At 54.8% G+C, this 12,466-nt stretch overlaps 1 protein-coding gene across 8 annotated transcripts in view; it reads right to left on the bottom strand.

The window, feature by feature from the left end:
• Positions 1–12,466, bottom strand: part of LOC132388244 (nesprin-2-like) — a 284,356-nt gene that overhangs the window by 8,262 nt on the left and 263,628 nt on the right. For 7 of the 8 annotated variants that reach the window (XM_059960590.1, XM_059960605.1, XM_059960597.1 and 4 more), the window contains 4 exons: positions 12,219–12,427; positions 5,184–5,384; positions 4,671–4,799; positions 4,123–4,314 (listed from right to left, as the gene is read on the bottom strand). In XM_059960590.1, coding sequence (XP_059816573.1) covers positions 4,123–4,314; positions 4,671–4,799; positions 5,184–5,384; positions 12,219–12,427 — 731 coding nt within the window. Of the gene's footprint in view, positions 1–4,122; positions 4,315–4,670; positions 4,800–5,183; positions 5,385–12,218; position 12,466 lie in introns of those variants that run through there. The other variant, XM_059960628.1, reaches the window with a different exon arrangement.

Raw genomic sequence — 12,466 nt, 5'->3', positions numbered from 1 at the left:
CTCAGCAGAGCGAAGTGGTTCAGTGTGCTGGATTACCAGATCCCCATGAGTGCGGGCGATAAATAGAAGACAGCCTTTATCTGCCTGCTGGGGTTCTTTCTGTTCGAAAGAATGCCCTAAGGCATATCGGGAGGTCCCAGCCACCTTCCAGAGGCTCATGGAGAGAACTGTAGGGGATATGAATCTGCTGGAGGTGCTGGTGTACCTGGACAATTTGATAGTATTTGGATTGACTTTGGAGGAACATGAAGAGCGGCTGTTAAAGGTATTAAGCCGGCTTAAGGAGGAAGGGCTGAAGCTTTCCCTGGACAAATGCCAGTTCTGCAAGTCGTTGGTCAGCTACGTTGGCCATATCATTTCGTGAGAGGGAGTGGCTACTGATCCAACCAAGATAGAGACCGTGACCACCTGGGCCAAGACCCCAGAAAGTGAGCGCTGTGCACTCATTTTTGGGGTTCTGTAGGTATTACTGCCATTTCGTGAAAAGATACGCTAAAATGGGTCACCCGTTGACTCTGCTGTTGTGTGGCTATCCCCTGGTGGGAAAGAAAAGGAAGGGGGACCGGAGGCAAGATGCTGGAGGATACTGGAACCCGGCGGAACCTTTTGGCTCGAGATGGGATGATCGATGTGAAGAGGCGTTCCGATCTTTGAAAAGGGCCCTGACCCAGGCCCCGGTGTTGGCTTTTGCCGACCCCCAAAAGCCATATGTGCTGCACACCGATGCCAGCCGAGAGGGTCTAGGGTCTACACATTGAGACCGGTAGCCTTTGTCAGCCGAAGCTTGTCGCCATCTGAGAGAAACTATCCCACACACAAGTAGGAGTTCCTGGCACCGAAGTGGGCGGTGGTGGACAAGTTGAGTGATTACCCGTACGGAGCCAAGTTTGAGGTGAGAACAGATAACGATCCTCTCACTTATATTCTGACTTCGGCTAAGCAGGATGCTACAGGACATCGGTGGCTGGCGGCCTTGTCGGTATATGATTTCAGCCTGAAGTGCCGGCCAGGAAGCAGGAATGTCGATGTGGATGCTTTGTCACGTCGGGAGCCGGGGGAACAGGAGAAGGTCGAGGAGTGGGAGAGTGTCCCTGCCCCGGAGTGAAGGCGATGTGTCAGTTTGCTATCACTGTGAAGGCCGGGGGAAGAGGAAGGCTGGAGCGAGCCGTGGACCATTTGGGGGTTTTTGACGACGCCATACCCCTAGCTTACTGTGACCTGACCGCACTGCAGACTAAACAGTTGCCGGAACTGAGTCCGGGGGAAGTGGCAACTGCTCAGCAAAATGACCCGGGCATTGGCACAGTGTGGAGAGCGGTCGAGAAGGGGGATGTGGCATTGGCTGAGAAGGAGAAACACCCGTCTGTGCCTCTGTTATTGAAGGAGTGGTCTCGGTTAAAGTTAAAGAACCAAGTCTTGTACTGGGTCACGACGCCTCCGGACCAACCCCGCCGTTGGCAACTGGTCATGCCGGAGGAGTATCGGCAGACTGTACTCCAGGCCTTGCATGATGATTCCAGACACTTGGGGGTGGAAAAGACCTATGGATTACTCAAAGACTAGTTCTACTGGCCCCGGATGAGGGGGGATGTCGAAGAATACTGTAGGGTATGCCGTCGTTGCATCCAGAGGAAGACCCTGCCAGCGTTGGCGGCTCCACTGTCGCACTTGCAGAGTGCAGGACCTCTGGATCTGGTATGTATGGATTTCCTGTTGATTGAGCCTGACACCAACAACACCACGAATGTCTTAGTCATCACCGATCATTACACTCGCTATGCTCAGGCATTTCCCACCAAGGATCAGAAGGCGGCGACAGTGGGGAAGGTGTTATGGGAGAAGTATTTTGTTCATTATGGCCTTCCCAGACGGATCCATAGTGATCAGGGGCGGGACTTTGAGAGCCGGCTTATCCAGGAATTACTGACTATGCTTGGGGTTGAGAAATCCAGGACTACCCCTTATCACCCACAGGGAGATCCTCAGCCAGAGAGATTCAACAGGACCCTGTTGGATATGCTCAGGACGCTGGAGATTGGGCAGAAAATCAGGTGGAGTCGTCATATTGGACAATTGGGCCACTGTTACAATTGTACTCGCAATGATGCTACGGGGTACTCGCCTTATTATCTGATGTTCAGGCAGTAAGCGAGGTTGCCCATTGACTTGTGTTTTGGGGCTGAAGTGGGTGAACTACCCGGGAAGCCCTATCTAAAGTACGTGTCCGACATGAAGAGGGAGTTACAGAGGGCGTACGAGTTGGCCGAGGCGGTGGCTACCAAACAAAGTCAGAGGAATAAGATGAGATGTGATCAAAAGATGAAGTTTGCTCAATTATTGCCAGGCAACCGGGTCCTTTTACAGAATTTGGGACTACCCAGTAAGCACAAGTTGGCAGATCGATGGGCAGCCACCCCCTATGTAATAGAGAGCCAGATGCCGAACCTGCCCGTTTACCAGGTGAAACCTGAGGATGGGAATGGGCCTGTTAAGGTACTCCATCGGAATCACCTGCTGCCCCTGGCCAAGCGGTGCAAGTGGACAAGGAGCCAGAGATGGAGGCTGTGCCTAGTACAAGGACTCTGCGAGGATGCGCAGAGCGAGGGAGGAGGCCGCTGCTGAAGAGCTGGGATGGGTCCTTAACCCGGGAATGGATACCGGTTTGAAAGATGACGACTCAGATGAGTGGCCCCTGTTCCCATTCGCTGGCGCTCCAGTACCAGAAAAGGAGTTCTGGTACTGAGTTGGGAGAGAGGAGGGAAGGTGGTGATGGTCAGATGGAGAGGCAGCCAGCGTTGGGGGGAGAGAGAGTGGAACCCGAACGCGAGCCAGAGGGTTCTCAGCTGAGGGGGAGCCCCATGAGGGAGGGTCTGAGGGTCTGACAGGTAGACCTGGAGTGTCCGAGGCAGAGGGTTCTCAGCTGAGGGGGAGCCCCGTGAGGGAGGGTGTGAGGGTCTGACAGGTAGACCTGGAGTGTCCGAGGCAGAGGGTTCGCAGGTGAGGGGGGAGTCCCGTGAGGGAGGGTGTGAGGGTCTGACAGGTAGACCTGGAGTGTCCGAGGCAGAGGGTTCTCAGCTGAGGGGGAGCCCCGTGAGGGAGGGTGTGAGGGTCTGACAGGTAGACCTGGAGTGTCCGAGGCAGAGGGTTCGCAGGTGAAGAGGGAGCCCAGTGAGGGGGAGGATGAGGGTCCGACAGGAGTGTGCCCCGCGGGGTCTGAGGCGAAAGGGTCGGCAGAAGGGGTACGGAGATCTCAGAGAAGTAGGCACCCCCCGGAGCGGTTGACATATGTGGTGCCAGGAGAACCGAGTGTGATTTCTACTGCTTTGGGTAGTTATGTCACTGTTTTCTGCACCTGGGTTGGGTTTTGTGTGTTGCAAGAAGCCTTGGGGAACTCTGGTAATGTCATGAGGGCATGACATTTGCTGGTGGGGGGAGAACGTACAATGTACTGTGTATGTTAATCAAAATGGCTTCTTTGTTTTGTTAAGAGTAGGAATGCTTCTTTGTCTGCTAAGTGCTTTCTCTCGCAGTTGTTTAGCTTTAGACTTGCTGATATGGGGATTGTATTCCTTTGTTAACCAACGGGGGGATGTTATTTTGTCTTGTGGGTCTGGGAGCGGGGGTTTCGCAGTCTTTTCAGGGAAGTCGGGAAGAAGACACCGAGGAAGGTGGGCGTGTGTTGCACTGCTCGGTCGACCACCCGGGTGGTCCCAGGTGCGAGGACGTGGAGGTTGGCAAAAAGCAACGAGGGGTCGAATGGTTCGATGGTTGAGCTCCAACAACGTGCACTAAACTGACTGAACTTTGATAAGTTGGCACCTTTTATTTTATTTTCCATCATATATACTGCATTGCTAGTAACCTTTTAGTTCTAGTAAAATCTTTAAAGTATATTCTATAACGGTATCTGGTGCGAGCTTGATATTGTGTGTGCGTTGCTGCATTAACTTGTTTTCCTGCGTATACGGGAGGTGGGGTTGGAGAGTGGCTGGAGTTCTTCCCCTAAACATATACCAGTCTGTTGGGCAGGTGTTACATAGGTTTAGATTCCCCCCTGAACCACCCTCTGCCTCCATCACCTCCTCCAGCACCCCTGCTGCCTACCCCACCCCGCACACTCACCAGCCTCTCATCGACCTCCTGCAGATCTCCAGCCACGCCCTGGAGCAGGAGTCGGGCCTTGCTGGCAATGGCACAGATCTTCTCGCGGGCCTCCCGCTGCCTGGGCCCTTGTGGATTGTCCAGCAGCCGCCGGCCCAGCTCCTCCAGCCCCAGTATCTGTGGCTGGCGGCCCAGCATCTCCTCCTGCAGTGCCTGTGTTTGAAAGTGCAGCGTCAGAGAGGGTTGGGGGTGTCGGAGGGGGTGCGGAGCGAGAGGGGACGGAGGGTGGAGGCAGAGTGTGCGAGGGGTGTACGTGTGGGGGGGTGGAGGGGGTGCTGGTGGTGTGAGGAAGTGGGGTTGTGGGGGGGATGAGGGCAGGGCAGAAAGCGAGTAAGGGTGGGGTGGAAAGTGCGAGGGGGGCTGAAAATGAGGGTGGGGGGTGAAGGAGAAGCAGGGGACAGTGAGAGACAGGAGGCCCAACAGTGAGTAGCTAAGTCCGTGTCTATGGGGGGGGGGGGGAAGGCCCCCCCCCAAGGCATTAAACCCCCTCCCCACCCACCAGCACCTACCAGCAAATGCCTGCGCTGCTGTGCCAGGGTCTGCATCCCCAGGGTGGGAGCTGTGGGCTGGAGCCTCTCCCGCCTTTCCGCACAGTTAGCCAGCCACGTCTGTACTGAGCGAGTGGTGTACCACACATCCTGCCGGGGAGAGACACGGAGGGAGTGAATAAGCATGGGGAGGGCGGGGCCAAAGGCCAGTCACCCCAAAAGAGTGGGCTCACCCCATTTACCTGGCAGTGCACTGTGGGGTCAGGGTCAGAGATCAGCCGCTCACATTACCTGTCTCTACAGGGTCGAGGTTTTAAGGTTACCATTCAGAGGTCACAGTGCCCACTACCTGACTCTGTGGAGCTGTGCTTCAGAGGTCACCAGGACCTGTGACCTGGTACCATTAGAGTCAGAGTCACTGTGCCCCATTATCAGGCTCTGCAGAGCTCAAGGGTCAGCGTTTAGAGGCTACTGCACTCTGTCAGCTGGCTCTGCAACAGGGGTCAAAGTCCAGGGGTCACAGTGCTTAGTTACCTGACTCTGCAGCAGGTCCCCACGCAGGCTGTCCCAGCAGTTGTGCAGCTCCTGCGTCAGCCGATTCCAGTGGCCATTGACAGAGTGCAGCCGGTCCTGAAGCCCCCGTGCCTCGTCGCTGCCCGACTGCACCAGCTCCCGGCTGCTCAGGTTGGCTGAGACCACCAGTGCCTTGTACTTGCCCAGATCCTTCTGAATGTCCTGGGAGGGGGAAGAGAGAGTACAGTCTCACCAAAGGCTCCATCTGGCAACACACACACCTCCCACCAGGCCCAGCCACGCCCCGCATAAACCAATGGACCACAAGGGGGCAGCTGTGGAGCTGGGGGCTTCCAGCGACATACATCCCCTGCTCTCCCACTCCCAAGGTAGAAGTCTCTACCCCCAGTGAGGGAGGTGTCCCCAACAACCAATGAGATGGAGGTGCTGCCTCAGTTGGCCAATGGAGAGGGGGTTTCGGACAGCCAATCGGAGGCAGCCGGAGTGGTGCAGGAGGGGCTGGGTTCTGTCAGTGTGCTGAGCAGTGACCCAGCCAGCAACGGGATGACCACAGTCCATCTGCACCTCTCGATGCCCCCAGTTCTTTCTGTAAGCAGCCATTCCATTGCTTAGCAGACCAAAGGAAGCATCCCACGTGGGTGCAGCATGATTTGGTATGGCAACTGCCTTGCCCGTGACTACAAGGAACTACAGAGAGTTGTGGACACCGCTCAGCACAGCACCGACTCTCTTGGCCTTGCACCTTATTGTCTCTGTAACTTCATTCTGCAATCGGCCCTCCTTGTACTACCTCAATGCACCGCTGTGACGATCAGACCTATACGAACAGGCTGCAAGACCAGCTTTCCACTGTACCTCACTACAAAGAGCAATAAAAAACCAATTCAAATTCCACAGACGTGAATGGTTTGATTCTCCATGGATTCCTCCCCAGCTCGAGTTTCCCTCCCCCTTCCATGAGGAGGGATAGAGAAGAGATTATAAGAGCTTGGCTGAGCTATTTCACGTAAATGATTCCAGAATTGAATGGCTTGTCATGTGAAAAGTATTTGATGGCTCTGAGCCTGTATTCACTAGAATTCAGAAGAATGAGAGGTGACCTCACTGAAACCTATCGAATGGTGCAATGCCTTTGAGATAGCGGATGCTTCCTGCAGAGGGAGAGTCTATGACCAGAGGATACAGCTTCAGAATAGAGGGGCTGTAGCGATGTGCTACACACCACGCTGAAATAACGACACGCAGTTGGTAAGTTGTTTCGAGACTAGTTTATTCAAACTTCGCGGCGCTGGCATTTAAATCCCTAGCGCCCGCCCTCTCCGGGCGGAAATGACATCAGAAGTGCATTACCAAAGTCTCCCCCCGCGCGCTGGCTACTTGTGAGCCAGTTTGCCTGCGCAGAAAGTGGGTTGCCACATAAACCTCCCCCCCCCCCCCCCAGAACCGGCGATACACTCCCCCAATGTCCACAGTCTGGATCAGCCTCTGTTTGGGAGGTCTGCCTCTGCACCACAGTGCCTGAACCTCCACCGGCTGTGCCAAGTCCACATGGGCTAGTTTGAGTCAGTCCACCGTGAAAACCTCCTCTCTCCCCCCAATGTCCAGAACGTATGTGGACCCATTGTTGTTGATCACCTTGAATGGCCCCTCGTACGGCCGCTGTAGCGGTGCCCGGTGTCCGCCCCTTCGTACAAACACAAACTTACAGTTCTACAGGTCTTTGGGTACATGGGTCAGGGTCCGCCTGTGCTGTGAAGTTGGTATGGGGGCCAGGTTGCCGAGCCTTTCGCATAGCCTGTCCAGGACTGCTGCGGGTTCTTCCTCTTGCCCCCTTGGGGCTGGTATGAACTCTCCCGGGACGGCCAGGGGTGCGCCGTACACCAACTCGGCCGACAAGGTGTGCAGATCCTCTTTGGGCGCTGTGCGAATTCCAAGCAGGACCCAGGGAAGCTCGTCCACCCTGTTAGGTCCTCTCAGGTGGGTCATGACAGCTGACTTCAGGTGACGGTGGAAGCGTTCCACTAGTCTGTTTGACTGTGGGTGGTAGGCAGTAGTGTGGTGTAGCTGCGTTCCCAACAGGCTGGCCACAGCCGACCACAGGCTGGAGGTGAACTGGGTGCCTCTGTCGGAGGTAATGTGGGCCGGTACCCCGAAACGTGCTACCCAGGTTGCAATCAGTGCTCGGGCGCAGGAATCGGCAGATGTGTCAGTGAGCAGGACCGCCTCTGGCCACCTCGTGAACCGGTCTACCATAGTTAGGAGGTACCGCGCTCCTCGGAACACTGGTAGGGGGCCCACGATATCCACATGAATGTGGTCGAAGCTCCAGTGGGTGGGTTTGAACTGCTGCGGCAGGGCTTTAGTGTGCTGCTGCACCTTGGCTGTTTGGCACCGCGCGCACGTTCTGGCCCATTCACTGACCTGCTTGCGAAGTCCATGCCATGCGAACTTGCTGGAGACCAGCTGGACGGTTGTCCTGATAGATGGGTGCGCCAAACCGTGTATGGAGTTGAAAACCCCATGTTGCCAGGACGATGGGGCGAAGTTGGCTGGTAGCCACGTCGCACAGGAGGGTCCTCTCACCTGGGCCTACGGGAAAGTCCTGCAGCTGCAAACCCGAGACTGCGATCCTCTAGCTGGGCATCTCGTCGTCGGCCTGCTGCACCTCCGCCAATGTTGCATAGTCCACCCCCAGGGACAGGGCCTGGACAGCTGGTCTGGAGAGTGCGTCTGCCACGACGTTGTCCTTCCCCGAGACATGCTGGATGTCCATCATATACTCAGGGATGTAGGACAGATGTCGCTGCTGGCGAGCCAACCAGGGATCGGACACCTTCGTGAACGCGAAGGTCAATGGTTTGTGGTCCGTGAACGCGGCGAATGGCCTGCCTTCCAAGAAGTACCTGAAATGCCAGATTGCCAGATACAGTGCTAACAGCTCCCAGTCAAAAGCACTGTACTTGAGTTCGGGTGGTCGTAGGTGCTTGCTGAAGAACACCAGGGGTTGCCAGCGCCCCTTGATGAGCTGCTCCAGCACCCCACCGACTGCTGTGACAGATGCGTCCACCGAGAGGGCAGTCGAAACGTCCGTTCTGGGGTGCACCAGCATCGCGGCATCTGCCAGGGCTTCCTTAGCTTTAACGAAAGTGGCCGCGTCCTCCTCGTCCCAAGTAATGTCCTTGCCTTTACCCGACATCAGGGTGTACAAAGGGTGCATGATACGGGCTGCTGAGGGGAGGAAACGGTGGTAGAAGTTCACCATACCAATGAACTCCTGCAGGCCTTTGACCATGTTGGGCCAGGCAAAGTGGCGGATCACGTCTACCTTGGCGGGCAGAGGTGTTGCCCCGTCTTTGGTAATCCTGTGGCCCAGTAAGTCAATGGTATCGAGACCGAACTGGCATTTGGCTGATTTGATCATGAGGCCGAAATCACTCAGGCGGGAGTAGAGCTGGCAGAGGTGGGACAGATGCTCCTGACGACTACTGCTGGCTATAAGGATGTCATCCAAATAGATGAATGCAAAGTCCAGGTCACATCCCACCGCATCCATTAGCCACTGGAACGTCTGTGCGGCATTCTTCAGGCCGAACGGCATTCGGAGGAACTCGAACAGGCCGAACGGGGTGATGAGTGCTGTTTTGGGGATGTCTTCAGGGTGCACTAGGGTTTGATGGTATCCCCGGATGAGGTCTACTTTGGAAAAGATTCTTGCCCCGTGCAGGTTTGCTGCAAAGTCCTGTATGTGCGGCACGGGGTAGAGGTCTGAAGTTGTAGCCTCGTTCAGTCTGCGGTAGTCGCCGCATGGTCTCCAACCCTCGGCTGCTTTAGGCACTATGTGCAGGGGGAGGCCCATGGGCTGTCGGACTTCTGTACGATCCCCAATTCCTCCATCCTCTTGAACTCCTCCTTCGCCATGTGGAGCTTTTCCGGGAGGAGCCTTCGTGCATGGGCGTGGAGGGGTGGTCCCTGGGTCGGGATGTGGTGCTGTACCCTGTGTCTGGACATGGCTGCCGTGAACTGCGGTGCCAGAATCGATGGAAAGTCCACCAGGATTCTGGTGAATTTGTTGTCTGACAGCGTGATGGAGTCCAGGTGTGGGGCCGGCAACTTGGCTTCACCCAGGGAGAACGTCTGGAAAGTCTCGGCATGTACCAGTCTTTTCCCCTGCAAGTTGACCAGCAGGCTGTGAGCTCGCAAGAAGTCCGCCCTCAGGAGTGGTTGGGCCACAGCAGCCAGTGTGAAGACCCACGTGAACCGGCTGGCGCCGAACTGCAGCTGCACTGTGTGGGTGCCGTAGGTCCGTATCGTCCTGCCGTTTGTGGCCCTCAGGGTGGGTCCTGGCTTCCTGTTGTGGATGTCGTACCCCGTCAGGGGGCAAGACGCTGATCTCCACTCCGGTGTCGACCAAGAAGCAGCGTCCCGACTGTTTGTCCCAGATGTACAAGAGGCTGTCCTGTTGGCCAGCCGCCATAGTCATTAGTGGCAGCTGGCCCTAGCCCTTGCAGGGCGGGCGACAACGGCGGGCTTTTGTGCCCCACCGCTGGTGGTAGAAACACCACTGTTCACTGTCCTCCTCACTCCTGCCTCTGTGTTGTGTGCGCCCCCCTGCCGGGCCTGGTCTGGTCTGCTGTTGGGAGCGTGGCCTGGTATTCTGACCGACGGTCGCCACGCTTTCCCTCTTGGCTTTCCACAGCACGTCTGCCCGGGCCGCCACTTTCCGGGGGTCCGTGAAATCTGCGTCGTCCAGCAGCAGATGTACGTCCTAGGGCAGTTGCTCCAGGAACGCTTGCTCAAACATGAGGCAGGGCTTCTGTCCATCAGCCAGGGACAGCATCTCATTCATCAATGCTGACGGCAGTCTGTCTCCCAAACCGTCCAGGTGAAGCAGGCGGGCACCCCGCTCATGCCGTGAGGGGCCAAAGGTCCCAATGAGCAGTGCCTTGAAGAGCTGGAGACGACACGCAGTCGGTAAGTCGTTTCAAGACTAGTTTATTCAAACTGCGCGGCGCTGGCATTTAATCCCTAGTGCCCACCCTCTCCGGGCGGAAATGACGTCAGAGGTGCATTACCAAAGTCTCCTCGCGCACGCTGGCTATTTGTGAGCCGGTTCGCCTGTGTCATTTGGGTCGCCACAGGGCATCCTTTTAGAACAGAGATGAGGAGGAATTTCTTTAGCTAGAGAGTAGTGAATCTATGTAATTTTTTGCCAAAGACAGCTGCAGAGGCCAAGTCTTTAGGCAGAGGCTGATAGATTCTCAATTGGTCAGGGCATGAAGGGATACAGGGAGAAGGCAGGAGATTGGGGCTGAGAGGAAAATTGAATCAGCCATGATGAAATGGCAGAAGACTCGACAGGCCAAATGGCCTAATTCTGCTCCTATATCTTATAGTCTTATATTTACCACCAGTGAGGTGCAGGTAGAATGGAGGATAGTGAATATTGTGCTATTATTTAAGAATGATGACAAAGAAAAACCGGGAATTATAGACCAATAAGTCTAAATCTGCAATAGGTCAGTTAACTGGAAAGGATTCTGTGGAATAAAATATACATATATCGGGAAAAACAAAGTTTGATTAGGGGTAGTCAGCATGGCTTTGTGCACGGGAGATCGCATCTGACGAAGCTGATTGAGATTTTTTTAAGGTAACCAAGAAGGTTGATGAAGGCAGGGCGGTAGATGTGACCTTTACAGATTTCAGTAATGCCTTTGGTAAGTTTCCACATGGTTGTTATGGAAAGTTGGTTAGTATGGGATCCAAGGGGAATTGACTATTTGGATAGAGAATTGGCTCGAAGGTAGAAAGCAGAGGGTGACGATGGAAGATCCTTTCTCAGACTGGAGGCTCGTGATTAGTGGTGTTCCCCACGGGTCGCTCTGGGTCCATTGTTGTTTATCATCTATATCAACGATCTGGACGAGACTGTACAAGGCAGGGTTAGTAAGTCTACAGTGACACTGTGGTGGGCAGTGCAGAAAGTTATCAAACATTATAGGGGGATTGTGATCAGCTGGGTAAGTAGGCGGAGGAATCGTAAATAGAGTTTAATTCAGATAAGTTTGAGCTGTTGCATCTTAGAAAGTCAAACCCCGGTCGGTTTTTCACAGGGAAAACCAGGGTCCAGGGAAATGTAGTGGAACAAAAGGACCTGGGCGTACAAGTACACAGTTCCCTAAGGTGGAGTCATAGATAGATAGGTCAGTGAATGATACACAGGCCCTCATCATTCAGGGCATTGAGTATAAAAGCTGGGAGGTCATGGTGTTGCAGGAGGCTGAGGGGAGACCGATGGAAGTTTATAAAATTATTGAAGGTACAGATATGGTAGATATTCAAAGGCTTCTCTCCTGGGCAGCAATGCGGGAACCTTTGTAACCGGTTTAGAAAGGCAGCTGGTTTTCTGGCCCCCCTACGGAGAATGGTCATAGAGCATCAAAGTAATGCAGCATAGAAACAGGCCCTTTGGCCCATCAGCTCCATGCCATCAACAGCATCCTCCTTGACATTCTAGTGCCTACATTCGGCCCATAAGTCTCCAAGTCTCTCCCCTCTTCACCTATCCAAATACCTCTTAAATGTTACAGTTGTACCTGCCTCGACCACCTCCTCTGGCAGCTCGTTCCAGGTACTCACTATCCTTGGTGTATAGAAGTTAACCTCTCAGGTCTCTCTTAAATCTCTCCCCTCCTATCTTGTATCTGTTCCCTCTAACTTTGGACTCCTCAATCCTGGGGGAAAGACTATGACTGTCCACCTTATCCAAACCCCTCGTGAATTTATAAACTGCTATGAGGTCAACCCTCATTCTCCTTCACTCCAGGGAATGAATATCCAGCATGGACAACCTCTCCCTATAACTCAAGCCCTCTCCTGCATCCACTGCAGCTTGGCAACAGAATTCCTATAACAGGGAGACCAAACCTGCACCCAAGTAGGAGTGGAGACCTGGGCCTTGGAGATGTGAGATGTGGTGTGAGAGGGGAAATCGGGGGAGAACGTGGGACCGGGTGTACAGGACATGGGACTTACCCCAAGGCTCCGCATCTTCTCCTGGATGGCGGCAAGAGTGCTGGGGGCCTCCGGCGTCCGAACCCCCTCCAGGACCGGAGCAACGTGGCTGAGCCAGGCGGAGACGTGATCCAGGTCGGAGTTGAACTGTTGCCACTGCTGCAGGTTCTGCTTGACCAGGAGCTCCTTGCTGAGAGCTTGGGCGTGGAGCAGATTCCAGCGCACGACGCCTGTGCGCAGCCGGGACAGGTCAGAGGCTTAAGATTAGC

This window comes from Hypanus sabinus, chromosome 2 (genome assembly GCF_030144855.1).
Source record: "Hypanus sabinus isolate sHypSab1 chromosome 2, sHypSab1.hap1, whole genome shotgun sequence".
Lineage (NCBI taxonomy): Eukaryota > Metazoa > Chordata > Chondrichthyes > Myliobatiformes > Dasyatidae > Hypanus > Hypanus sabinus.
The sequence above is the reverse complement of the archived record's forward strand: the minus strand, read 5'-3'. Positions and strand labels throughout refer to the sequence as shown.